The sequence below is a fragment of the Vidua macroura genome, chromosome 3 (genome assembly GCF_024509145.1).
Source record: "Vidua macroura isolate BioBank_ID:100142 chromosome 3, ASM2450914v1, whole genome shotgun sequence".
Classification (NCBI taxonomy): Eukaryota; Metazoa; Chordata; class Aves; order Passeriformes; family Viduidae; genus Vidua; species Vidua macroura.
This window is the reverse complement of record NC_071573.1, coordinates 82,574,769-82,602,666: the sequence shown is the minus strand read 5'-3', so window position 1 is coordinate 82,602,666 and position 27,898 is coordinate 82,574,769. Positions and strand designations below refer to the sequence as shown.

The 27,898-nt window shown below is 39.8% G+C and overlaps 2 protein-coding genes across 6 annotated transcripts; one reads left to right on the top strand and one right to left on the bottom strand.

Annotated features, from left to right (window-relative positions):
• Positions 1-583: 583 nt before the first annotated feature.
• LCA5 (lebercilin LCA5) lies at positions 584-18,152 on the bottom strand. 5 transcript variants are annotated; one of them, XM_053974459.1, is made up of 11 exons: positions 18,079-18,152; positions 17,706-17,789; positions 17,490-17,613; positions 12,916-13,292; positions 10,405-10,453; positions 9,924-10,320; positions 8,282-8,419; positions 7,034-7,130; positions 5,767-5,912; positions 3,803-3,941; positions 584-1,978 (listed from the first exon to the last, which is right to left on the bottom strand). In XM_053974459.1, exons 4-11 carry the CDS (start codon positions 13,112-13,114, stop codon positions 1,179-1,181), a joined length of 1,965 nt encoding a protein of 654 aa, XP_053830434.1. In that variant the 5' UTR covers positions 13,115-13,292; positions 17,490-17,613; positions 17,706-17,789; positions 18,079-18,152; the 3' UTR covers positions 584-1,178. The 5 variants fall into 5 exon arrangements, with proteins under 5 accessions (XP_053830434.1, XP_053830429.1, XP_053830430.1 ...); XM_053974454.1 differs by having other exon boundaries at positions 9,924-10,453; XM_053974455.1 differs by lacking the exon at positions 18,079-18,152 and adding an exon at positions 17,871-17,956 and having other exon boundaries at positions 9,924-10,453.
• Positions 18,153-22,678: 4,526 nt separating this feature from the next.
• On the top strand, positions 22,679-24,950 carry LOC128805163 (inositol 1,4,5-trisphosphate receptor-interacting protein-like 1). The gene has a single exon (XM_053973674.1). It carries the CDS (start codon positions 22,921-22,923, stop codon positions 24,643-24,645), a length of 1,725 nt encoding a protein of 574 aa, XP_053829649.1. The 5' UTR covers positions 22,679-22,920; the 3' UTR covers positions 24,646-24,950.
• Positions 24,951-27,898: the final 2,948 nt, after the last annotated feature.

The window sequence follows — 27,898 nt, the reverse complement described above, 5'->3', positions numbered from 1 at the left end:
CCAACCAGTAAATAACATCACGAGTGAAGTTGCAACCAACTCCCCACTGATGCCTTACGTTTTAGCTTTTATGTTTTTCAGATTCTGTACTGCTTTAGTGAGTAGTTCTGAGCTTCATATTAGGGGTTAGTAAGCTCTCTTCACAGAGCAGGGAGACAAAACAATTCCTTCTCTAGCTGGGGACCAAGGACAAATGATCCAAATTTCAGGCCCAAGAGTGTAAACGATGTGGACTGAAGAGAGAAAAACAAGCAGGATGGGACTTCATAACCTGAAACTATAACTGGACAGTTAACTCCAATATGCATATGGACCTGAACTTATAAAAGTGTGAGACCTCCTGACCGGTCGTCCATTTTTTTGTGACCATTTTGGGTTCATCTTGGGTGTAGCCCTGGCTGGGCTCTTACACTGCCCAAGGTGTATCCACTGAGGCCTTTTAATAAATACCTACTTTATTCTTTAACTCTGTCTAGCCTCTGTTCCAGGTCAGCCTTCACAAGGCATCACCCCCAATATCAATAATATGATGTAAGAAGTCAGAGCTTTGTGTTAAAGATGATCTACACACAAGAAATTTACTCAACTCATTTAATAAAACCATTTTGTTAAAAAATTACATAGTAATGATTGGAATTTTACATAGAAAATCCAGAAATTACAAAAGATGGCATTGTATAACAAATATAATCTGAATATATGAGAAGAGTTATACATTTGGTAGTAAGGTCCACAAAAACCTATGCAAAAGGAGAGAGCAGCTGTTCCTGAGTTAATTGTGCTTCTTTTGAGATTCTTCTGAGATAACAAGACAGCAGTATAAAATAATCTCTTTCTAAGAGAATTAGTGCTAAGAATGTCTCCTTCTCATTTCATGACTGATATTACACATGCCTTCTCCTGGCACAGTTAAGAGGTTCTCCAAATGCCCAAGAAAGAAAGTATCTGAGGCCTAAAATAAATACTCCAAATGAAAAGCAGTGTACTGTGAGCAGCCTACAGGTAAAAATACAGGTAAAAAAAACCCCAAGCATCTCTCCTCTATACAAATACCCATTTATGTAAATTATTCCTTCATAAGGCTTTGCAATAAATCTGAAATATTTCAAATCTATATCTAATAAATATTACAAGAAAAAAGTTTTTCAGTATTTACATATGAAACATATAAAACACGATCACTGTAAGACTACTTCTTCAACTTCATCTTCTAAAGAACCAAGGGTATTAAATCCTGGCTTGTTTGTAGTGTACTGCAGTCGGTGTCTGTTCAGGCTTCTTCCTTCACCAAAAAGCCCATTGTCTTCTTTTACTTTGACTTTACTGTTTTTATCAACAAAAGGCTTATTACTAGAGTCCCAGTCTATGCCCAAGGGTGGTGTATTGTTATTTTTAGAAAGAAGAACGGTACTGGCACTGCTTCCAAAGAGTTGTTCCATTAAATTGGACTTCTTTTCTTTCTTACTATCAAAATCTGCATTCTCCTTAACATTTTCTTCTAATTTGTCACTTTTCTGAGTGAGCCAACTTGGTCTCCCTGATCCCTTCCCAAAGGAAGGTACATAACTACCAAATGCTAACTCACTACTTAAATCGACAGTCCTTACGTTTCGTTGCTTCTGCCCTTGTGCTCTTGTGCCATCATCCTGGCTGTCCTTTACAGGAAATCCATTAGCAACCTTCCCGGGAATCTCAAAGAATGGATTCCTTTTCTCTTTTTTCTCCAGGGAATCAGGTTTTCTTGCTGAATTTATAAGCAGTGCTTGGGAAGCTGGTTTTGTGTTTGATGTATTTTGAATTTCTCTATCTATTTCTTGCATTTTAGCAAGCAAGAACTCTCTTTTTCGCCGCTCTTCCACTGTTTCAGTGCTTTCTCTCTCTACTTCAGGTTTGTGGATTTCTGTCTCCATCTTTATTTTATCTTCTTTATCCAATAAAAAGTTGCTTTCTTTTTTGTCATATTCTTTCCTTTGCCACTCTGCAAAAAATGTTTGAACAATACTTTAAATGTTTTAGTTTTAGAATACCCTTGTAAGATTTTGAAAATAATGCAAGCAAAAGCCATTGAGTTTTTAACATGCTTTTCTATGTACACTGTCATTTTCCTGTTGTAAGAACAAATTCTTCAAAAATTGCAACTAAATCCACTCCTGGTTTTCTGATAAGATATAAAAGTTTACTGCCATCTTCCAAAGGACATTACCCATGCTTTAGAATTTTCAAAGCAATTTGATTTCTGCCAATTGCCTTCCCATTTCCTGAGTTTGAATGAAAATGAATACAACATTACTGATTTTAATACTTCTGATTTGCACTGTACTTTATTTTTATTTTTCACCACTGCTGACATTAGGACAGTCCTGGGATGTATGTTTTGTGGGTGCTTTTTTTTTTTTTCATAAAGGGAACTATTTCTGTGAAGTAATCAGGCCTCAAAGTCATAGGAGTCATCACCTGCTTCAAGCAGTGAATGATTTAAAATACCCTGCATCAGCTGCATACAGAAGAGACCTTTACATGAGTGCTCTGTGCATCACTGCCTGGACTCAGAGTGACTGTGCACAGCTATGAAGGGACACCAAAGGTACAAAACAGCAACTTACGGACAGAACCTGGAAATGCTTATGTGTAGAAGAAAGGAGGAAGCTCCCCAAATATTTCTCTCTTAAAAATATTTTTCCCCCAAGATAACAGATGTATATTTGGCCAGAAGTTGAATATGACTACTTGGCCCCTCCAACATAGTGGCATTCTCCCTTGAACACTTTACTCAAATTTCTGACTTAGGCTTTCACAGAGTTCTGTATTATCTACTGTACTTTGGGGCAGGATTTCAGAAACAACTGTGGTAATTCAGTTAATTTAACATTTGTTTAACAAAGATATTTTTTTAATAGCAGATCATTATACAAGTTAAGTAAAAACCCATGTTTCTGTCTGTAAGGTGGGGGAAATACCAGCTTACTCCATATCATGGGTAAAGTGGTTAAATCATCTTATTCAGAGACATAAAATCAGATCCTTGGCTTATGTAAGTTGTGATAGAAGATTTTTCACAGATTTTACCTCTGAAAGCAGCTATAGATTTTTAGAATTCTTGTCATATAGAGTAAGTACTACTGTTCATTAACTGCAATCACTGAAAGAGTTCTTTAACATGACAGGGTGCAGTCCATCTAAAACACCTGAGATGACTTGTGTCTTAAAGACTTAAGTCATTAAGATGCTGTGAGAACCAAATGAATAAAAAAACAATATTAATATGTAATGATAGAAACTGACATTTCTCAAATAGCCACACCAAATGATTCAGATAACCAGACCTGAAAAGAGAAACTAAAATTTCAAATTATATAAGTCAGTAGAAAGTACTGAAAAAAAGGCTATATTAAGGAAAACACATTTGTTCTACTATAATAGAACAATAGCAAAAATAGGGAACCAAATCTCAATAGTAAAAATCTACTTCCTACCTCAATAACATTTACCAAGTCAGAGATAACATCAGCATTTATCTTCTATGTCATTCTTGTTTTGTAAAGCACAATCTCTCAGACTCCAATACTTTTTTGTGGACAGCATTTTTTGCTGCTGCATACTTAATCACAGCTGAGTACAGGACATGGATTATTCTATATCCTGTATTTCTTTTTGATTCTTCTTTGCATAATGTAACTGAAAATAATTTTCCACTGTAGTGATCTCTGCAAAATCATTTTGCTCTTCTCACCAGAAACCAGCAGCCTCACTTCATTAGTATTCCATGGTGCATTTTTCAGCCTTCAGCTGCCCATTTCCTTACCGTCAGGAAGTTTTGGAACCCTCTCCTCTAAGGACTGTATTTCCTGAAAATGTTTCAGTTTCTCTTCCCTCTCCCTGTCTTGTTCTTGTCTTAGGAGTTCTGTTTGTTCTTTCCATCCTTTGTCTTGAGTTTCTTTCTCCTGAAATAAATTAATAGATGATTGAAGCTGATGGGCAAAAACAGTCAATAAAATAAACAACATAACAAAATCATAAGAACTTCTATGTCATTCTGAAATCACATTCTTACTGCTAAACATAAAATGAGTAAGTCACCTTAAACCAAACCAGCTTTGATGACCCAGGGGTTTGGCCCCAAAATATTATCATATCTGGTATACTTATATACACCTGAAACAAAATGAATAGACACTCAACTCTATTTTGTATTGCACATTTCAGGGAAGTTGCATCTCCAATGCCATAAAGCAAAACTACCACTCTCAGGGTGGTTCTCCATAGAAACCAGACATTGTCTTCTTCAAGGAGTTTAATAGAAGGCCACATTTCACCATCATATTCTCTTAACAAGCAAGCAATTAGTTGCCCTCTACTTGTACAATCTGACCTTTTAACTCAAGCGAGTGAGTTGCAGATTCAGACAATTTCATTTTGGCACTTAACTTTATGGAGTATTAAGTAACAAACAATCAAAGAGAAAGCTTTATTCTCAGATGACAATTTTAGCTAGTGACTACACATACATATCTAAAAGGCCAGAACCTGCAGAAAAGATATTAACAGCAGTAAAAATCACTAACACAGAAAAGTAGTGGCAATGAAGTGAAGAGAAAGTCTTCATCGCATAGTCCAACATATGGGAGTTAACTTTGTAGGTTGTGCTTATTTTAGAACAAAATAAACTTCTAGATTAAAAATACCCTTCTAAAAGAAATAGCTATTACTTAATGAACAAAAAAATATATACCTTCAAGAATTTTCCCTTCATGTACAAGGTTATCATTGTTATATTGAAAATACAAACTACATAAGGAGATGGTGGCCAGGTATTTAAAATGCTTAACTTGAAAAACTGATGAAAGCCTAGACTACCCAAATCTAATTTACATTATTTAAAGCAATAGACATACAGAAAACTCACAGCTGGACTCCATGAGCTGCACTTGTACCAACTGTGTGGTTCTGTAACTCACACACCCAAGCATATACTGGAAGAATACATTAAACTACATCCATAGTTACAGAAAGGGTTTGGGAAGAGAGACCACACAAATTAAACTGCCGTGAAAAAGCTTCAGCCCTAACACCAAGCCAGCCAAGACCACCCTCAGACCATTATTTCTGAAAAACAGGTCCTAGCCTCATGTAATCAGAATTTGTACAATTTGTACCAGAATCTGATTCATCAGATATGTCGTTCTGATTCGTAATACCTTACAAATCTCTGATTTTAGCCTGGGGTAACAAAAGTGTTAGCAATACTTCTAATTGGCACTATTTTGTACTAAAAGGGGAAATGGAAAAACAGAAAAACCCAAGCATATTGACAAAGCTGAAAAGTCAGAAGAAATACCAGCACTGTGACAATAAGAGGAAATGTTACATTTATGCATTGTGAAATAATTCTGGAAAGTAAAAGAAACCATAATTAAGACCAAAGAGAAAACAGAGAGAAGGCAGCCATCACTGTTTAACAGATTCCTTAAATAAGCATTAGAAACAAAGAAAAAGGGTGAAAATGAAGTCTTAAAAACTTCAAAGAAGTAACAGTGGCAGGAAAAAAAAATAAATTGAGCTAATGGCTCTCAATAAGACAAAGAATATGACTAACTCTCTAAAAAAATTGAGTATATTTTTAGAAAGGTAGATCTTGTCTTAAAGAAGAGAATGTTTTTGAAATTGTACTTGCTATATATTTACACATTTTCTAAAATATAAGCTCTGCATTTTACAATCTGATACATGAATTGTCTGGACTGGGTCTCAAATTTTTATGGAACTCACTATTTTAGGAAGAATTCCTTCTTTCTTGTTTGTGGTGTCACCACAGACAAGTTCTGATTCTGGAAGAAGTTCTGCTGGTGAGAAGCATCCACTGGTTTGTACACTTTTAGTGAGCTGTGGTCCTTTTTTAGTATTTTGGTTGTTGGCTGTAGAAAACACGAACTAATTAGATGTTGTTTTCACTAGAAAATATCTCACTATATACCTGTCTCTCATTTTTCATGATTTGCAGCAAACAAAAGACTGTATTGAAGTCGGTGGAAGTGGAAAATATTGATGAGTTTCACACAGCTGTTTTTGGCATCTGTAAAACCTAATCATAAAAAAAATATGCATGCAAAAATTCTACTGAAAAAATAATTTAAACCCCACCTCATGCTACTTTATAGGGTCATTACAGTGCACTGAATGTTAGTTAAAAAGCCCCACAAAATATCTCACTCATCTTACTGCTTGTCACAGAATTAAACTCATAAAATTAAAAATCACTTACTTGCATTTTTGAAACACATATACTTATCTCTATGGAATGACATTTAAAAAAATCTGAACCTAAAATGAAATAATGGCAGAGCATCTATAATAAAACAAGCAGCAGACAAACTGTTTGAAATACTGGCATTAAATATTTAAAGCAGTCCCATAAATTTCTGCTTCTTCTGACAAGTAGATTCTACTCATCCAGTGAAAATAGTCTAAGCACACACACAGACACACATATTTATGTGGGTAGGATAAGGTTTGGGACTGTCTTGTCATACCAGAAGAAATCACTGTACTGATACTTTTAGAAGATTATGTTCTGGGACACATACACTTTGAGGAAAAAATGAGTGCAGGTCATCTGACTGACAGTACATTTGAATTAGTAAAAAATAAATAAAGCAGATCACCAAAATATTCTTAGCAGTGAAGATACATATTTTTAAAGCCTCTCTAATTTATTGTCAAGTAAGTATTATCTATCATCTATTTGAGATTTTACTACCAACGTTCCCATCCTCCTCTACCCAGGAACTTCTGGTATGAAAGGAGTTAAAACTGCTGTTTGGCGAAGTTCTTTGTTTTGGCTCTGCTTCGTTATGGAACAGACAAAAAACCAATGCTTTGTAACCAGTGCTGTGTTGAAAGAAGTGCAAAAAGGTAAATGTGCCTGAACAAGCAGTGTCAGGGTTCAGTACTGACTGGCATGAAAGGTATAACCCAGCTGAAACATTTCAAAGTAAGGCTAAAAATTTTTCTGCTTTTATTGCTTTATACAAGTTACCTCTTTTTCTTTGTACAATATCCGTGTCTTTTCTAGGTGATGACTTCAACATACGATTAGCATATATATTTTTTGCTTCAAGTTCTCTTTCTTTTTCCTGTGAATGGAAGAGGTAGGTATAAGAATGAGTTACTGGTATTTCATCTACCAGTCACTAGCAAAGCTGTAAATTAAATTAAAAATAGATACGGTAAATAGAAACAGAATAAATAATTGTTTCGTCCACTGTTTTAAGGATAACAATCACATTTATAACTCTGTTTACGCTGTGAGAAAGCAGACAACTTTCTCTCCCCCAAAAAACTCCTTAGCAAAATATTACGGGGAAAAAAACCCCATGCAATGCAATGAAAATAAAACTAAATGCCAGTGCTTCCATAAACATTACACCATATATATAGACTGCACAACTGAATTTTAAGTGTTGTGAAGTGTTAAACATTTCAAAGCAAGCAATGATACTTGTCACAGGGCATGTCAGTATCAGTTAACAGAGGCCCATTGCATCATAGAGACATACTTTTAGCACATGTACTGAATCAAATACAGAAACAAACAGTGAGTTATCAGAATTCATCTGACAACAAAAAGGTTTTCATACTGTAAACTCTCCACCAACAAATTTTAAAACACTTACACTAAACATTTTAGAGCTACTAACACTACTGCTACTTGCTGGATAGCTGGGAATGTGATGAACTGGCTCATCTCCAACATGTTGAGAGTAAACTAAGTAGACCATAAGAATATTTTAAGTACTTTTACTGAGAATTTGGACAACAATGATGGTGGTGTGGGGTCCAAATAAACATTTGCACACATTTAGCAACACATGTGGATATCACAAATAAATTACATTAATCTTCATTCAAACCTACTGTAATGCAAGTATATTAGTAACAAAGCAGTATTTACACCTGCAGATTTAATTTTAAATTCAAGTCTTCAAATCTAATTTTCCATAGATTTTGTGGTTTATTCTCAGTGCTTGGCTATGTATTTGATCTTGCTTTTCTTAGCTAGTGCTAACAATAATGATTAACACAGAGACATTGCTGTTATAAACACTGTAGGGTCAGAGCACAGAACATGTCAATTTAATGCAGAAAAAGAACTCACATGTTGTGTATCATTAAGTACACATCAGAGAGTGCAGCCACTGGTAAACTATTCAAACCTGATTACAGAAACTTCCGAAGATAAAATCCCAGAATATGGTTAGCAACTTCTATTCCTTTCACATTTTACCTTCAGCTTCTGATTTAGCTGATTAAGCTCTTCTTGGAGAATCCTGTTTTCTTCTTGAGACTCGTACAACTTTTTTTTCTTTGAATGTAACTCGCGTTGAAAACTGCTACTACTTAATTCAAGATTTCTTTCCAGATCCTTCAATTAAAACAAAATAATATTTTAAAATAACTGAAGTAATTTTTATAGTCAAATTACTTATATAAAATGAAGTAAACCGGTGTCTTGAGTTCAGATATGGGCTCAACCATTGCTGTAACACTGAATACATTTAAACCTTTAATCCTAACTCTGAGGGGGCAAAGCACCTGCAGATGCTGCAGCTCATCCTTTTGAGTATTCAGAGGTGATCTGAGGACATAATAGAAACTCACAGTACTTTCTGGAAGGCTCTTGCCACAGTGGACCTCCAGATCTGTAACATAAATCTCTTACTTATGGGTGAGAGAGAGAATCCTTCCCTGAAAGTGCAGCATTAGAAGGAAGAAAACAAGAAGGAATTTTGAACCTTTCTACCAGAAACTAGCTTGTGATTATGATTTCATTTACATGCCCTCATCTTGTAATAGCTGTTTGAATGTGTTGATGAAAGCAGGAAAAAAAACACTAGAAGAAAATCCCTTACTTTTTAAAGTATGATTCATTTTAACATGATCCAGTATTACAAATGCTGAAGTACCTAATCATAAAAGCACACATGACAGATGGTGACACTACAGGGTGAGGTGGTTTAACTAACTCAAGCATTTATATATTGGTACTTTGGGATTTATTTTATGAAAGCTTAGTTTCCAGGTTAATCCCTGGATTTCCAGATCTCTTATCTCTGTAATGTAATTTAGGTTTAATTGCTAATATAGACACCAAAACTTAACATCATCTCAATGACATAATTTAAGCTAAGAATAGTATAAAATTTATATACTATATATAAAATATATCTACCATCAAAATAGTACAATTACCAACAGATTTAATAGTGTTAACAGAATTTTTAAGATGAGTTCATAGACATATTTACAGTGTAGATATACTTAGACATGTTTACAGAAACATAAACATTTTTGCTGGACAAAATTAAAATGTATTGGACAAATTTCTTATAATGGATACCCATAAAAAGGTCTAAAGATATTTTAGTATTTAAAAAAGATAATGTAATTTTGTCCAGCTGAGCTCTTAGATGTACAGAATAGTGGACAATCAAACACTGTATGAATGCTCTTCAAAAATAGAAAATAATTATTAGATAATTTTTTTTTTAAATTTTAGTGTAAAGTTCCCTAAATACCCAGAAAATTTTACAAACTGTTTCCTTCCAAAAGATGAAACTAGATTGCATAAAGTTGTTACATCTGCACCCACTTCTGAAATGTTATTGCTAGGTATAAAAACATTTAAAAGCACAAATACACAGAATATTCTCTGACAAAATATGCTTAATTTGTAAAGAGAAATTTGAATGCACAACTATCTTATATGTAACTATATAATCACCTTATAAATAATTTACTTGATTCTACTTATGGGTAAAACAAAAAAATACTGGTTTTCTATTTGCTCCACAGCTGTGTAAAATTACAATCCATTGTGGAAAGAAATATCTGTACCAGAATTTCTTGCAAGAAGAAAGTCATCCCACCTTAATTCTTTTTTCCCTGTCCTCCAGCTTGCTCTCTGCTAAGGCTAGTTTCTTTGCCAGGTCATCTCTTTCAGCAAGGTGCTTATCTGCAGATAGCTTTTTCAGTTTCTGCAAGACACTTTTCTTCCTGTACAGTTCATCTTCTGTATCTTTCAGCCGTCTCTCAGTTGCACGTTCTTTCTCCTGAGATTTTCGTAGGCGCTCCCTTAATATTCTAATCTCATTGTTGTGCCGAGCAAGGAGCTGAGAGATTTCGTTTTCTGTATCTTCAAACTTATTCAAGGCTTTCTCCTGCCTATGCTGAAGCCTCTTCAGTGCCCTGTTTTCCTTCTGCAGCTCATCCAGTTTGATGTGGAGTTCAGTCAGTTCATTTCGGAGCTCATTGATTTTCAGCAGCCTAGCAGAAAGAACTCTTTTTGTAACAAGATCTATATCTTTTGCAGGAGAATCCCTAGTGAGGCTCTGAGAACGGAAACCCCACCGTGTCCCTCTTTTGCTTGGTGCATATTTGGAATCCAATTTCTTTGTGGCTGAGAGAGGAAAAATAAAAAGCGTGTTTACTATTAGACAATGCAGTTTGTCTATTCAGACATCCTTGGAACCAAGATCTGCCTGAATCATACAATATCTAGCAGAGATGGCAGCTTTCAAACCAGACAATAAAAGGCATATATATGATAGAGTTATGCTCCTTTTGATAGCTGAAAAATGGAGATTTATGGCTGTGATCTGCTGTAGGAGGTAATATCTGCAGCAATTAATATAGGACTCTTGTAAAATAATCATCTGCAAATCATATCAGAAATAAGAGTAATATTTTGTTAATATTTGATATTGTTTATTAAAATGGTTTAGAAATACTATACTGTAAATGCATACAAAATTATCACGTGCTTTTAAAATAGCAACAATTAGCTGAGCATTAGCCAGTTATGTATTATGCAAAATGTAATTCTCCCAGACAAATGCAGTAGTATTTTCAAATCCAGCTGCCATGCTTACAGACAAAATAGCAGATTTCAAAGGCTCAATGCAAAAAGCCTCTGAAGCAAAATTATAAATCCCATGAAAATTCAGCTCTCCCTGAGTAATTTATTCTTGTATCACAAGTTATTTTCCACACAGTATTCTCATCTGATTACTTGTATGCACCGCTTGCATTCCTATTTATTGCTATTATTATTATTGTCATCCCCACACATAAAAGCTGAACATTTTGTTTCTATCTTATGTGCCTCTCATGCCAAGCTCAAAGAATGAATCATATAATCCACTAAAAATATCTCTTAAAACAACTGAATTAATAGAGAGTGCATAATTCCTTAAGGTACATCAGTGTTTGAAAGAAGAGCAAACTGAGCAGCAGTCTGTAATTCTGGCTTGAAAGCTGGGATACAGCAGTAGTCCAGTTACGTGTACACGGACAGTGTGTGTGACAGCAAATTCTTCCTCTCCTTTGCCACACACCATGTTTCTATTCTACTGAGAATACTTGTCAGCAAAAATAACAGCTTAAAAATACCTTCTTATAATTTCCTCTAGACATTTTGCAAAAATACTCATTTGTTTTCTGCTTGGTGCTCATTTTTTCCACAGCTTGGGCAAACAAAAGAAGGTGTGTTTTTTTCCTTTACAAAGAACACTTATGTCACATTCAAGTGTGAAAAGATTATCTAATACATGCTCTGCAGGAATGATGCCACTCCTATCACCAGCTAAGGGAGTTCCCATTAACCCTAGACTCACAGCCCCTGTAAGAATTTCTCCTTATTTAGGCCACTCATAAAATCCCACTACCAATATTGTACTTTTGATCATACAGTTACACTGGGGAATAGTGTCTTTCAAGACAATGTAATATGACATTCACAGAACCTTCATGTAATAATTATATTCAATTCTGGCTATGTAAACAAAGAACTGGTCACACATTTGTCCCCTCCAAATTAAACAGCATGGTGGAACTGCTGGTTTTGGTTCCCAGACACATAAGCCAGGACTACCATGGAGCAGATGCCACTCTCAACACGGAGAATTGTTCAGAAGCAAAACACCAGTTGCACCAGGATACCCACACTGTCAAGGATCTGAAGAGATACATTCCCTGAGCAAATTAAACACTTAAGGTTGTTCCTTTTGGAACAGTCTAGATTGTAACACATACCAAATGATTCACCCAGTATCAAACATTTATCAAAGACAAAACCATCTGCCCAAGAAAGGCAGGACATGCTAAGACTTCACCAAAAAAAGTATACAATTATTTAGAACAAGCTGTCAAAGTGCAGCAGAAAGCCTTCACAGCCCTACTTCAGCCCAGGGCTTGCATAACCATGCTACTCTTCTTTGCAGGGATGTTCACCTCCCAAAAAAATATCAAAAAAGCAGCCTATGTCTGTGAGGGAGCTCAAAGTGGAGTTGTGTCATCTCAAATTGGAAATATTTTGCCCTCAGAGAAGAAGCAGAAAAAACTTTCTTTTGAATCTCCATCTGAAACTAATTTTCATTAAAAATATTTTTTTTTCACATTAGCAGTCTTTTAAAGTCATTACACTATTATCCTGTAAAGCTTAGTCAACTAGACTTCCACAAGACAACTATCTGTAGGTTATTTGGTCAAGGAAATTTTAACAATTGTCTCCTTTTTACAGACTGCATAGCAAGGACATGCCTTGGGTTTTTGGCCTTGAGCTTTTTGTCAGTGACAAAAAGAAAGCATCAGCATGATTCAACAGAAGGCTACTATAAAAGCCATATTCACTTGCTTAGAAAGCTGTGAAGAATTCTGAAAATCACCACAACTTCTCCTTATGCAGGAGAAGGTTAATTTCAATTTTCAATGGAGTAGCTACTGTCTACCTGCCATCTGTAGTATAATTCACATGGACTGTATTTGTAGATGCTCATAATGCTAGATTCTCTACTTTGAGTTTTCAAAGATAATTAACTCTTTGGAGCAGTTACAAAGCAGCAATTTCTGCTACCTACCCACCTTGGTAGTGCAACAGGCTGTTTGAAGTCTGTGTTTTGTGATGTCTTTTTTCTTGGTTCGTAGATGGAGAGCTTAGTATTGGCGACTGGCTGGATGAACGAGATGCATTACCTTCATCTGAATAATAGGAGTCACTATTTTTATCCTCATCTGATTTCCTCTCCTGTTCAGAATCTGGGCTCCTTACTCTTTCTCCCATTTTTCAGGTTTAACAGCTTTCCAGTATTTTCTCAAAGACCGCTCATTTTGGCACAAAGGAACTTTGACTTGTCACAATGGCAGCACTTAGATTATTTCCTCTGGTTTATTCTCTTCATCTCCAAGCACGAGATCTCTGCAGTTCAGCAAGCAGTAGTTATCACTCAGAATGCATTTTTCTGTAACAATTTAGAGAGAGAGAAAAAAACCAGTGAGAATGGTTTTGCTAAGAAAGTTGTTTAAGAAAGAAAGGTAAAAAAGCTGTAAAATAATTAATGATTCCTATAACCTTATGATATCCACTGTGTTACCTATTGTTTATATTCGTAATTATATTTATATTAATTATATATATTAAATATCACTCTAGGAATGCTAGTATTACATTCAATAGCCTGAGGTATTTCAATCCCAAAAGAGAAATCAGAATATTAACACAGCTAAATCTAGAATAAGAAACTACTCCCAAGTTAGAGAAGGGAAAAGAAGAATTTGGAAAACAAAAGAGAGCACAAGTGAAAGTTTGATGATATTCAGGAAGCTAATTTAGACATGTTTTAAAATGTTTTAACCAAATGAATTAACAACTTATTTGTGTGACTTAGATATTTGTAGAATTTGACTAAATCTTCAATTTCTCAATTTCTGGCATTCCAACGATGTTAAATAATGGGCTTGAATATCAATTTGTCATTTGTCTGGAAAACATCCAGTCCCTAACCCCTAATGAGACTGTACCTATCTATCCCAATCTTCACCCTGAAAAGTACTGCCATACCCTGAAACATCTGGTGCTTCATGCCTCCAAGGATTGGCCAGAGCACACACATCTGTGTCATGTGTATTTATATATTTACATCTATATTTATACCTTTTTTGTATCTGATAAGAGAGACCACACCACCAGTACATGATAAACATTACATCTGAAGCAGGTATAAAATAAGGAGGGCTATTCCTGCAGCCCAATGCGAACTGAAAAATCCCATATCACAAGGTGAAACCATCCCATTCTGTATTTGGAGACACTTCCTGAGAATGTAATGGAGCAAATATATTCAAAATTTTCTTCACTTTCAAAGAAGGTCAAAAGAATTTTCTCAACAGTTTAGGAAGTGTTTTACTGACTACGCTCAGCTTCCCTTGTCTTTTGGCTTTCTCACCACTCTTGGCAGCTTTCAAGCTTAATTTCATCATCTCTATTTTTTCAATCCAACTTTGAGATAGCAAGCCTTTAGTGGGTGAATAAATAGGGCCTGCATCAGAGCCCACCAGTTCCACCTGTTGAATGACAGAACCTCCTAGCTGATTTATAAATGGCAAAGCAAATTACACACCAAAAAATTGAGCTGCTTTCAGTCAAAACTGCTCTGTGCTGCAGGACATTCAACATACCTGTAAATGAGCTGTAAATTTTTCACTATATTTTTATTTCTGAATAAAATAAACTTGGCCTTCTTCTCAGCCTTCACTGCCTATACATGCATTATTGCAGAGCCAAGCAGAACAGAAATGTCAGCTGCCAAGACAGTTTTCATTACAAATTCAAGCTTTCTGGCTCAGTTCACTGCTAGCACAACTCTGTCTCCAGTGACTGGAATCCATTTGGCCTCATAATCTATACAGAAGGAATTAGAGGAATAAATATCCCATCAGGTTTCTAAACTGGGAAGATGGTTGGAAATGAATATTGAATTACCTGGAAAAGAATATTTCTTGTTACTTAGGAAGTAACTTTCCAAAATAATGTTTTTCAAACACCTAAATATTTTCAAAGTGATAAAAAAAAATTAGATGCCGAAAACTTATGTCAAAAGAATCTGAGGAAAACAAAAATTTCACTGCAAAGCCTAGAAAGTTAAATAAGCTATGCTTGAGACCGCCTGTCCTAGAGATTGCTAAACACAAGCTGGAAGGTATCATTATTGTGAATATTCAAATAATAGGGAACAATTGTTCTTTTTCCTTCCAAGATAGTGGAGTTATTAAAATTTTGCAAGGATGTAGCTAATCCTAACTGTAACTAAGATCATGTAAGAATATTAGAACATATCATGGTGCTTCCCTACTCCCAAATACTTCCTTTCCTAACTCCTGGCCCCACAAGCACCTGTACAGAATGGATGTTATTTTGCTCCTTGAAGAGCAAAACAAGTCTGAACAGGCAGTGTTTTGGGCACAATCTGTTCCCTGGAAGAGGCACAGGCAAGACTGCATCAGGTCTGTCTCCACAGGACAGAATTTCAGGGAATGCAAAAAAAGATAAACTAATATATTTATATTATAGTACTAAAATAATGTGAGATATAAAAATAGTACTCTGGTGGCACAGACCTCATATTCTTACATTTAGGGAAAGCATAAATACCTACTGTTCATGTCTAATTATATATATAAAACAGCACTCACTCTCACATACCAACTTAAAGCTGATCAATTATTTTATAGCCTCATAAGAGTTCACTGAAGAGGCAATAATCTTTTTGAAGAATGCTTTTTCATAACTCACTGTATTTAAAACAAACAAATAGTAAGAACTGGAGGATTAGAATTATCCACCACTCCTGTACTGGATATTCCTCACTCCTGAGAATATTTTGCTAAGTATAATTTTGACAAACAGTGATATAAATGAACAGGAATTTTCAATGCATTCTGGAAGTACTTGAAAAGCAATGGTATGAAAACAAATTGAAAAAGGTAAAACAAAGAAAGCTCCCTTGAGGAATACCCAAAAACATCTCTTGGATCTTCAAATGGTTTTCAGTTCCATAAACTGGTAATATTATCATAATTTCCATACAAAACAAAAAAACCCTTAATCTGTCAAGTCTTGCCAAATTAATTTTTCCAACCGTTTATAATAAATTTGATTAACAAAAGAATGCACAGTTTATCTTGAGAACAAAAGAATAACTAGGATATTTGAGTTTCACTTGAGTGAGCCTAAGGACTGCTTAATTAAGAAATGTTTTGGTTCCCTGACTGTCCAATTGTTACAAACTAGTTTGAGTTGATTATAAAGTGAGTTTAACTCATGTGAGTAAGATCCACAAAGATATCTATTTTCCCCTGTAGGTTTAATAAGTTGTGAGGAGTGAAACATTATGGATTAGCAGTGGGTCTACTAAACTCTACCACCATCATCAAAATCCCAACCCTCTCCCCTCAGAAGCTCAAGGCATGCTTTTAAAGCCTAATGAATTGAGATCACATCAATAAGAGTGGCTGAAGGAAATCTGGAAAGAGTTTTGTTTCCAAGATTTCATACTCCTTTACTGCTGCTACTTCTATCTATTGCTATTATTTACATATTTTGTCTATTGCTATTATTTACATATTTTGTCTATTGCTATTATTTACGTATTTTGTATCAAAACCATGTTCATAATTACAAAAAACAATCAAGCACCAGGTCACCACAAAGGACATGACAGACAAAACAGAGAACACACAAAACAACTGCAACAGAGACAGGAGATTCCCTATTACTCCTAAGTAAATCACACAAACAGAAATTGAACGGTGGGATTACGGTATTATGCAACAGACAGGAAGGAAAATTACTTAGCAATTCTTCTCATGCAGTGCACCCAGAGCTTAGTTCTTAGAGCAAGACTCATAAAACTTCTTAAGTCCTTTTCAGTATTAACACCCTTCCCAGACCAGGGCAAGCCCGGTGCTGTTGCTGGTCACCGAATGGCACTTCCCGTACAAACACTGACCTCTAACGGCCCGCTCCGGCCTTCCACCTATTCTGAGACAGGGGCACTGCAAGAAAGCCAGCTTCAGACAAGTACAAAAGCATCAATCCAAGTCATTGAAGTGCTGAACTTCAGAGCAGAGAATAATTTCAAAAGAAATTTGTCTCCCTCCTCTCCCTGCATCCATCCTTTTCAGATCCAAATACTGCAAGTTTTCCAGAAGAGAGACAAGCAAAATTATTTACTTTTATGACATCAAAACATACTGAGTGACAAGCCTCAGTGAGGACTAAGTATAACTTCATTAGGTACTGCAGCTGCTGGCTTAACTGTATGTAGTTTTTCTAGATTTACTAGCTTTTAACAAAATCACAGAATCAATTAGGTTGGAAAAGACCTTGGATATCATCAAGTCCAACTATGACTGGACATGAGCACGTCAACAAACTCGGGGCACAAAGTGCCATGTCCAGTCTTTCCTTAAACACTTCCAGGGATGATGACTCCACCACCCTGAGCAGTCCATTCCTGTGTTTAATCACCCTTTCTGTGAAGAAATTGCTCCTAATGTCCAACATAAATCTCCCCTGGCACAGCTTAAGACTGTTGCCTTGTCCTGCATTTTGGTGAATTAAAACGCTGCATGACTTTAAAAACCTATGTTCCATTTACCTGACTGTGTGTCCCAGTCAGCCACAACGCTACTTGTGTGAGATCTCAAAATGAAGAAGCTGCTGTAAGTCCCAGGTCAGAAATGAGGAAATGGCACTTCAAACAGGGCACATGCAGGCCAGCCCTACAACCGGGAGAAGAGATTATGTTTCTAAATCGCGGAGGCTCGTGCCGTCGCTCATAGTCCCAGCCACAGCCCGGTGCGTGCGGACTTACCGAGCCCAGCGCAGCCGCCCCGAGAGCAGCCCTGCGGTTCCCGCAGCGCAGCCAGGCAGCTTTCCTTCGCTCAGCGGAGCCGTTCTTAAAGAACACATCGAATGTTATTTTCTAGCAGCACTTCGAGATGGTACATTTTAAATGCAGTCACCGAAACCTACATACACTAAATGACTTCAGAAGGAAGGACCCGAACGCCAGCGGCCCGAGACCTTTCGGAGGCCAACCCCAGGCCTAGGCCGGGGCCCGTTCCCAGCCCCCACAGCCCCCAGGAAAACACGGCCCCGCGACGGCCCTGTCCCTCCCCGTGCCGCTCCCTTCGCCCCGCGATGTCCGCGATGTCCCCGCCGCCCCCGGCCCGTCCCGGCGGTACCTGCCCAGCCCAGAGGCCCGCCCGGAGGACGCGCCGGCGGTTGCCGCGTTACGCTTAAAGGGGCCGCGCGGCGGCCATTGACAGCGGCTGCCCGGCAACGGGCGGCGGGGCGGGGGCGGGCTCTTCTCGTCAGCCATTGGCTGCCCGCCCTGCCAGCTTGGCGGCAGCAGCTCTTCCCATTGGCAGGAGGCCAAGGCCCGGCTGCTGATTGGCTGAGGCGCTGCTGAAGAGGGGGGAATGTGGAGGGCTGCCTCTCCGCGCCGCTGTGCCCCGGCGCCGCCTGCAGGAGGCGCTATGGCCCGAGGCGTGCCCGGCGCTGTGCCCCGAGAGCGGCGAGCTCCGAAACCCTGCCGTGCCCTGGAGCCCTGCCCTGAAACCCTGCCCTGCCCTGCCCTGAAACCCTGCCCTGCCCTGCCGTGCCCTGGCGTGCCCTGCCCTGAAACCCTGCCCTGCCGTGCCCTGGAGCCCTGCCCTGAAACCCTGCCCTGCCCTGCCCTGCCGTGCCCTGGAGCCCTGCCCTGAAACCCTGCCCTGCCCTGCCATGCCGTGCCCTGGAGCCCTGCCGTGCCCTGAAACCCTGCCTTGCCCTGCCCTGCCGTGCCCTGAAGCCCTGCCGTGCCCTGCCATGCCCAGCCCTGCCGTGCCCAGCCCTGCCCAGCCCTCACCGTCTTGGCTCTGTCGGGCGCCCCTGTGACATCGAAGGAAAGCAGCCTGTGGAAAAGCACGGGGGGTGCTGGTTGGCAGCCGGGTAAACATGAGCCAGCTGTGCCCAGGTGGCCAGGAGGGCCGATGACACCTGGCCTGTGTCAGCAGTAGTGTGGCCAGCAGGAGCAGGGCAGTGATTGTGGGCCTGCACTCGGCACTGCTGAGGCCGCACCGTGGGTGCTGTGTCCAGTTCTGGGCCCCTCGCTACAAGAAGGACATTGAAGCGCTGGAGCGAGTCCAGAGAAGGGCAATGGAGCTGGTGAAGGGTCTGGAGCACAGCTGAGGGAGCTGAAGGTGTTTAGCCAGGAGAAGAGCCATCTCAGGGGAGGCTTTTTGGCTCTCTCTGAATGGAAGCTGTAGCCAGGTGGGGGTCAGCCTTTTCTTCCAGGCAGCTAATGACAGAACAAGGGGACGTAGCTTCCTTCAAGCTGTTCCAGGGGAGGTTTAGGTTGGACATTAGGAGGCATTTCTTCACAGAAGGGGATATTAGACACTGGAATGGGCTGCCCAGGGAAGTGGTAGAGTCACTATCCCTGGAGTGTTTAAGGAAGAACTGGATGTGGCACTTAGTGCCATGGTCTAATTGACATGATGTTGTTCAGTCACAGGTTGGACTTGATAATCTCAGAGGTCTTTTCCAACCTAATTATTTCTGTGGTTTTGTTCAGAGAGCTGCCCGGGAGCACAAGGCTAGTAGAGCAGCCTGCCACAGTGCTGAGACCCATCGTGTCCCCTCCAGGCAGTGGGACCAAGGAAGCCTTTGGGGAGCCTGGGGCACGTTCTGGCATTGCCAGCTTGAACACAAGGCTTTGGGTCAGGGCGGCACCTGGGATAATGACAGAACAGGGATGAGAGCAAAAGGGGGGAGCAGGAATGGATTGTACTGACAAAAGGATGAAAGTATTGCCAAAAAGGCTTGATTTCAAAGGCAGGCCCAATGTAAAGAGGCTGTTGTGGTTTATTCCACAAAAAAGTAAGAGGGTTTCTAAACCTTGGCTTTTATTACTCCGAGTTACTGTTATTTTTGTTTCCATAATCCTAATCTTTATTAAAAAATGTAGTTAAGCAAATTTCTTTGTGGAGAAAGGAAGGGAAAAGGAAACAGGAGATCTTGTTTGCTTCACTTGCTGGAGTATGTTATGTTAGCACAGTGATGCAAGTGACACAAGAATTTGGGTGGAGCAGGATAAAGTAGAACATTTCAGATGAAGATTATACCCTGCCTGTATGGGAAAGCATAAATGGGACATTCTTGAGAGGGAGACATATTTGCCCTTGGCAGAACTGTGTCTCCACAATTCAGAATGTTCAAAATAAATACTTAGTGACCATTAAATGAAAATAATAAAAATTGAGGAAACAGGACAAAGTTTTGGTTTTGTTTACCAGTTTTTGTTTACCAAGGCAATATTTTTGTGCACAATCTGTCACTTCACAATAAGAATAAGGAAATATGTCAGGAGAGTATGGTTTTAATGCACTTGAAATTAAAATATTGCAATTCCTCTTCCCTGACTATAAATTTTAGGAGGAAAAATGAAAAAAAAAAACCAAATGTGATTATGAAAGACTCAAGAAAATCAAAAACTATGTGTATTGTGCACAAGAACTCTGAATATGTTTAATTAAGTTACTGGAAAATGTAATTTAGTAGTAGGCTAGAATGCAATCAGAAACTCCTGTAAAAGGAGAGGAGATGTATAGTGGTATTTCAGAAACACAGAAATAGCTGTGTGGCATAAACCTGACATGGAGTCTCCCAAGCTGAATGGAGCTTTTCATCTTTTGATCCTAATAGGCAAGAAAACAGGCATGAAGCATGCAAAAAAACCCAACAACCAGCCTTTGAATTTCCTAATTTCAATTGTCTCCTTAATTGCACTTAATATTTTTGCTGTACTTGCATTGCTATTATGAAATTGGTTTCAATAAACAATAAAAACTCGTGGATCTGTTTAAAATTCATCCTCTGTGGCTTCGTGTAGCTCACCCTTGTGCTAAACAGCAAAAGCATATAATTCATCACAGCAATGCTGGCAGAGAATCATTGATGTCCTTCAAAAAGATCCAGGGAATGACAAAGACGGAATAATTTTATAGCTTGCAACTGGAGGAAATGTATTGCTTGCATCTGGCAGCAAACCAGGCCAGAATCTGAGATGCTGTTTCTGCTGTAAATAGGATGAAAGGGATTTATAGTTCATCTCCATGCCCACTGTAGCTAGGAAAATTGTAAGCAGAAAAAGCAATTAAAAAAACCAAACAAACATGAAAAAGCATTAAAATACGTGGGAGAGACCTATTTTTTTGTGTTGATGATTTATAGACTAATTGTCATGGCTACCCATTTGAAGCCTGGTGAGTGACTAACCAATCATTACTTACTGAATATGGGTAACACAGGTTTTGAATTTAGGCAGTATGTATGTGTAATCCGAGTACTGAATGTAGGTATTCAGTCATAATGAAAGCAGGCCTCTTGTTCACAACAAATGACATCAGATTTCTCCATCAAATGCTCCATCCAGAATAATGCCAACAGACTTGAATTAGCTGCTGAGCTGGAAAAAATTCAGGTATTGTGAAATGTTGGCATAGGGATTAATTGATAGAAATTTGTTAGTCAAAAAACTACAAATAATGTATTTTAGATATAGTCCTAACAACCTAACGTTGTTGATACACGGCAGATGAATGATGGTGCTGTATTTCACATTCCCTTGGACAGGACAAATAGATGAATCACCTGAGCAGGACAAAGTTTTGCAATTTTCTTAAGTCTGTGTAAAGCAAGTCTGATGTCTTAACTGCTTGCTTGGTTGGGAAGGTCGTTTAAACAGAGTATTAAATTCAAGAGCTGGAGTGGGAAGTAGAAGGCTCAGAAGGAACAGCCCTAGCCTCAGAGCTGAACTGAGGGGAAGGATGCTCTAGAAAGGCAGGGTGGAAACCTTCAAACACTAAATTGGGTCCTATGTAACAGTTTGCTACTTCCAGAGGTTCCAAAAAGGGATAAAGCTACCAGGCTTATTCAGATGAGTGGAACCTGTGCTCTTTTAATTGTTGTACAAAAATATTGATGGGAAATCCCTGATGCATGGAAAAAATGCTATTGATTTCTACTGCACCATAGAAATAGCTGTGGCAAACAGGGTGGGAACTGTTCCAATAAATGCACCTAATGTGATGGATAAAACAGATTCCCTGAATCAACAGAACAAAGATGACATGCAAATTTGAAAAGGGAATATCTTTCTAGTACTGCATTCAATACCACAATTTCTATAAGAAGTGGGGACTTAAAAACTGCATGGTCATACAAATGATGGAGTCAAAGGCATGTGATGATACTAGAGTACATGATGTGAAAATCCACTGTCAGATTCAGACTTAGACATTCAGTTTCTGCAAAAGATCAAAGGCTGGTTAAAACTATCAGACAAGGTATAAAGTACCAAAGAAGACCCCTTTTGGCTCCTTCAGCCTTGACATTTTCTGAGGTTTTCCCTCAGAATAGGCCGTATGATAGTGTACATGCATAAACCTTTATATACATCTCCCTGCATATACCAAAGGTAGTACCTTGCAGACACACTTGTAAAAATGTCTTTGTTCAGAATAGAGGGGTTTCTACTATAGAGATTTTGCCTCAAAGCAGGTCTTGGTAGCCAGGAGTGCTTGTTCAGTGTCCAATAGCAAGGTAGATATTTATGGAAGAGAATCATAGCATCATTCAGCTTGGAAAAAGTTTTTAAGGTCACGAAGTCCACTGTTATTTAGTCCTGGCAGGAATGCAAGCCGACACCTGTGACATCAGAGCCCCAGTGTCACAATGGGGGCAGGTGCCAGCAGAAGCAGCAGGTAACGCAGCCTCAGTACAGCCTCAGCGAGTGCAGGAGGCCGTGCTGAGCGCGGCACGAGGGCCTCGGCAGAAACACGAGTAGCCAGGGAGGCGCTTCTCAGCGGGCATCCAGCGGCCAGTCCCTGGCAGGAGTGCCTTTGGCTGGGAACGGGCCTCGCAGCCTGCTAGCTGCCTGGCCCCCTCTTTCCTGCCTTCAGATCCTGGGGACCCCTGTCCCCACTTCCCCTATCAGTAGCTCCCTCCCAGCCCCACTCAAGCCCTGCTCACTGCCCTAGACCATGCTTGCCATTACATTCCTTTGCTTGGTTGTGCAAGGCCTTATCCTATACCCGCAGCAGGCCGGGGATGGGCTGGATGAGGCCGCACTGGAGCGCATGCGGCAGCACGCTGACTACCTGAACCAGCAGATGACTCGGCTGATTCAGGAGCTGGAGCACATGGAGCAGGAGCAAAGTGGTGGGGCCTGGGGAGCCCTGCTTGGGTGGCAGTTCTGGGCTGTGACTGGAATCCTCGTCCTTCACTTGGCCCTGTGGTTTGGACTTGGGAAGATTGGACGCGATCCAGACAATGGTGGCCACAAGGAGATGTCCAGCAGCAACTTGGTGGAGGAGGAAGAAGAAGGACGCAACGTTGTTGCAAAGAAAAAAATAGAAAGCAGTGTTGCTGCAAATGTGGAAGAAGACAATAAGGATGGAAATGAAGAAGGCAGCAGTGTTGATACAAAGGCAGAAAGTAATGTTGGAAGTGAAGGAAAAGAAGGCTACAACACTGCAAAGGAAGAAGTGAACCATGATGAGAAGGCAGAGGAAGCCAGTGCTGCCAGAAATGAAGAAGCCAAAGAGGAGAAGGCAAACGGAGAAGATGATGACCACAATGCCAAAAGGAAGCTTGGAAGCCGTTTAGAGGGGCGCGTGCAGTTGCCTGTTCTGGGTCTGGACAAAGGTCGCCAGCTGATAACAGACCTGATGGACAAACTGACCCACATCTTTGGACAAGGCTTGTCCAACAGCTTCTACCCGGTGCCACAACAAGCCGTTGGAGTGGGCAGCGCCTTTGAAGGCTGGAGTCCCCATGCACAAGATGTTGTGTACCATGTGCTTGTACCCCTGAGTCCCCCTCCAGGACATGCCTTCCACCTGGAGCTGGACACTGCAGGGATGCTCCAGAGGAACTTCTGTGTCCGTGTGGAGCTGCTGTGCACCTGCACGAGGGAGAGGCTTGAGGAGGACATGCTATGTTTCCTCCACCATCCCGAGGAGGAGCTGAGAAGGAAACAGGACCCCAGCCTCCTGCACACCCTCTGCACCGGCTCCTATCTAGATGTGGAGAAAACTGTCCACTGGTTCTGTCGATGTGTGAGAGTCGCCTGGCTGCTGTTGCCTCAGTCCCGCCACTGGCGTTTAGTGTTGCAGCCCTGCAGCCGCTCCTGTAAATTTCAGCTGAGCAAAGACAAGGAAAGCTTCACAGCTGAGATGATCTTTGCAGTGCAGCAAGGAGACTCCGATATCTTTGTGGGCAGCCAGCCTACAGAAGTAGGCATCCCAAGCACAACGTGGCTGGAGACTTACGCCGTGGCAGAGGCAAAATTCTTCAGGCACATTTCCAGGCAGGCCCCCCAGGACAGCTGTCACTGCAAGTGTCTGCAGCTCCTCACAGGCTTCCTGATGGGCGTAGGTTTTTCCAGCTATGCCCTGAAGACCGTGGTGATGCACCTCCTGAGCACCGTACCGCTGACACGGTGGCACAGGAGGGATTTCGGGCAGCGACTGATGGATATCCTGAAGTACCTCCGCTGCTCAGTGGACACAAAACAGCTTCACCACTTTGTCGTTGGCAATGCCAGCTTTCCAACGGAGATCAGCTTGCCCTCCGGCTTCCGGGTGGCTGAAGCACCCAACCTCTTTGAGCACCTGGCCAGCAGCCCAGATGCCCACAGGAAGGCCGTGCAGGAGTACAATTGCCTGCTGCATCGGCTCAAACAACTGCCGATGCACGGCCATTGAAAGAGATCCTGGTGCACAGAGCTGTGCTTATGGGGCCTCTTGACAGACCCTGTGTATATTAACCTCCCGTAGTTAGTGCATTTACAGTATATATTAGTACCCTGTAATTAGTGCTTTTACTATATTTATTAATACCCCATTAGTATTGCATTTACTATATATATATATATATATATATTAGGACCCTCTAGTTGTGAATTTACCCAATGTGTAGGGACACTCTAGTTAGTGCTTTTACTATTTACATTAGTACCCTCTAGTTAGTGCATTCAGAAACCCTCAACCTTCTTTGGATTTGTTTCAATAAACTGGCCTATTCCAGTATCTGGATTGTGCAAGCTCTTCTTGAACTCAGGCAGACCTAGGGCATTTGTAAATTCCACCAGTTGTGAATTTGTGACTGGCTGGGAGTAGACACTGTTAACAGCAAGGCTTTTTTAACAGGCGCACACAATTCTCAGTCTGCATGGCTCCTCTCAATGGTCTCCCTGGTGCAGCAGCCACGGAAGACCACGGTGGCTACAAAGATGATTTTTGCCCTGTGCTCCCCTTGCACTCTCTGTTCATGCTGGCCATTCCACATGGGCTCTGAAACTCCCTGGCAGTTCTGGCTGGGCAGGGACCAAGCAAGAGGCACTGCTGCCGTGCCTCCTTGTGTTCACTGGGGAGACAATGAAAGTCCTGCTCATCCCAGACACACTGCAGGGCTTTGGCACCACAGAAATTAATTTGTTGGATATGCAGAACACTGTGCTATGTCGGCAGTAGGACTGGCCCACTGGAAATCACCCCCTCTGTCCACTGCTATAAAATTAGTCTATGACGTGACTAAGACTTCTGTATTAGAGCATGAATATGGACATAATTAGGGTACTCCTGAGGGTTTTTCTCCTTTGTGTATGTTGGAATATTGTCTTGAGTACAACATACTCTGTGTATGAGCACATCCATTTCTTTTCTGCTCTCTGCAATCATGTAATCAAAATATTGGAAATTTGAATGTAAATCAATGTCTGTTTGTTTTGACATTATTCATATTCATGGTCTCCTTGTACTTTTTAATGCATGTGTCAAAATAAGCTGTGGTTTTGTTGGAGGCCAGCTGTTTTTCTTACTTCATGCTTGCCTATCTTGAGAAATGAAAACCCCAAGATCACTTTCAGAGGTTTCCTACCATGGCCTGGGCTCTGAAGTGACCCAAGACCTCTCTACTTCTTTTTACAAGTGTTCCTGAGTCATTGGTGACAAGTGACAGCTCACCTTTGACAGCTTAGTCTTATCACTCTTTGAAACAATGTCTTTTGGTGTCACTTCTCATACTATGACTGCTTTCAACCCCCTCAAGAGGATTTTCTTGAGCATTCTCTGATCATGGTGGTGTTGGAACTGCTTCAGCACTCCTGACAGTCCTTTTCTGTCTCTGACAGGCACCGGAGAAAGGGCTTCCATGAACTCAGCTAAACTTGAGCATGTATAAAAGAAGCACGTTGGGCATTGCTCATGGGGATTTGTTTTTAACAATACAAATTTCCAAGGCTGTGCAATATTGAAATATTAAAGGGCAGATACAGTGCAATGAAAGAAACATTTACGTATACTTCACAGCACTAGTTGATTTCAGAGGTTTTACAAATTTATTAGAATTCTTTGTGTTAGTATACCTGCTTGGATTTTGAGCTCACAGCTGCCTTGTGGAGAGATACTAAGTGAATAACATGAAGTGATTGCTGATGAATCACAGGAATACAATTTACAATGTGATGAGTTAACACTTCCACATAATAAAATAAGATGCTCTGTTACTATAATGCAAAGCTTTAACTGCTCATATTGTGAATATAGGTGTGCTTTAGCAGGGACACAAATTAAAACAAGGTAATTATTGCCTATGGTCTAGCAACAAGTGTTTTATAAGCAATTTAAATTGCAAAAAAAGCCCAGTAAATCCTGGGAAGGTAAAGAAGATGCTGAGCAAACAAGTATTGAATGTTTAGTTAGGGAAAAAAAATATTTGAAGGAGACATTTCAGTTAAGGACATCTTTCTCCGAAAGACATGTGCTACTGGGAGGAAGATTTCACACATATTATTCACGATCTGGCAGTTTTATGTTAAGTGCTGCATTTGTTCATGGAAGGTTTTAGTAACATTTTTCTAGAAAACCACTTTTTGAAGGACAAACATGACATCTGTGGACTTGTTTCTGCTGCTTTTTCATAATCTGCAGTTTCATATTCACAATATGTACCTTAGTCTTTGACAAAAAAAAAAAAAAAAGCAGTGATCAAATAATTTTGAAAAACTCTTTAATTATAAGCAATGTATGTTGCTTCTGAATATCCATGTCCTTTGGCTTTAAAATTAATTTGTATTGCTAGGGTAGAAAATTAATTTTCTTCTGTCTCTTTACAGTTTTGCAATATACTTTATGTTGTAGAGGAATGAGGTCAAATGCATCTTTGATACCAGCAAAAATAATGGATGTAATATCAAAATAAATTTGGCTCAATGTTCAATGTGAACTGCTTTGAGAATAGTTTTATTGCTTCAGTTACACAGAAAAATTGTCCCCTTAAAAAAAAAATCTTTATTCAGAGCATAGACACATCTTGATTACTAGTGTTAAACCCAGAAAGACATCTGAACAACTTACCCCACTTCTAGACACCTTATCATGTCATCAAATTTTCTTTTCTTTTTTTTTTTTTTTTTTTTAATGCAAAATGGAATGCTTCCCATGAGGAAGAAGTGCCAGCACCTCAGCCCACAGTCCTGTGTATCACATACTCTGGGCAAGTAGGAGGTAGGGATTTGAACCCATTCATAGGAGAGATATGAAACTTGGGTCCTCGGATTTTTGGATGTGCCCCAAATCAGAGTTGTTTGTGTAGGCAGACTGAAATTATCCAGGAGATGTTCTGCCTGTCGCTGTGAAGGCTTAGATGCCTCTGAGCCGAACATGTGCCTTGGGCACTTTGGGCACCACTGAGCAGGACAGCAGCTTGGTGACAGCATTTCTGACTTCATATCCTTGATTTGTTAAAGTCCTCTGTAGGGTGCATTTGAGCCTTTACAGCTTGTAGTGCATAAACTTTTGCAATGTTTTCATCAACTTCCTGGAATTCTCCTCATTAGCATTAAATAACACTGACTCCAGTCATCCTTGTGGGTCCCTTCCAACTCAGGATATTCTATGATTGTGTGAACATCCTTTTTGTCTTCTCAGGATCTGAAGTTCCCCCCTTCCCAAATGC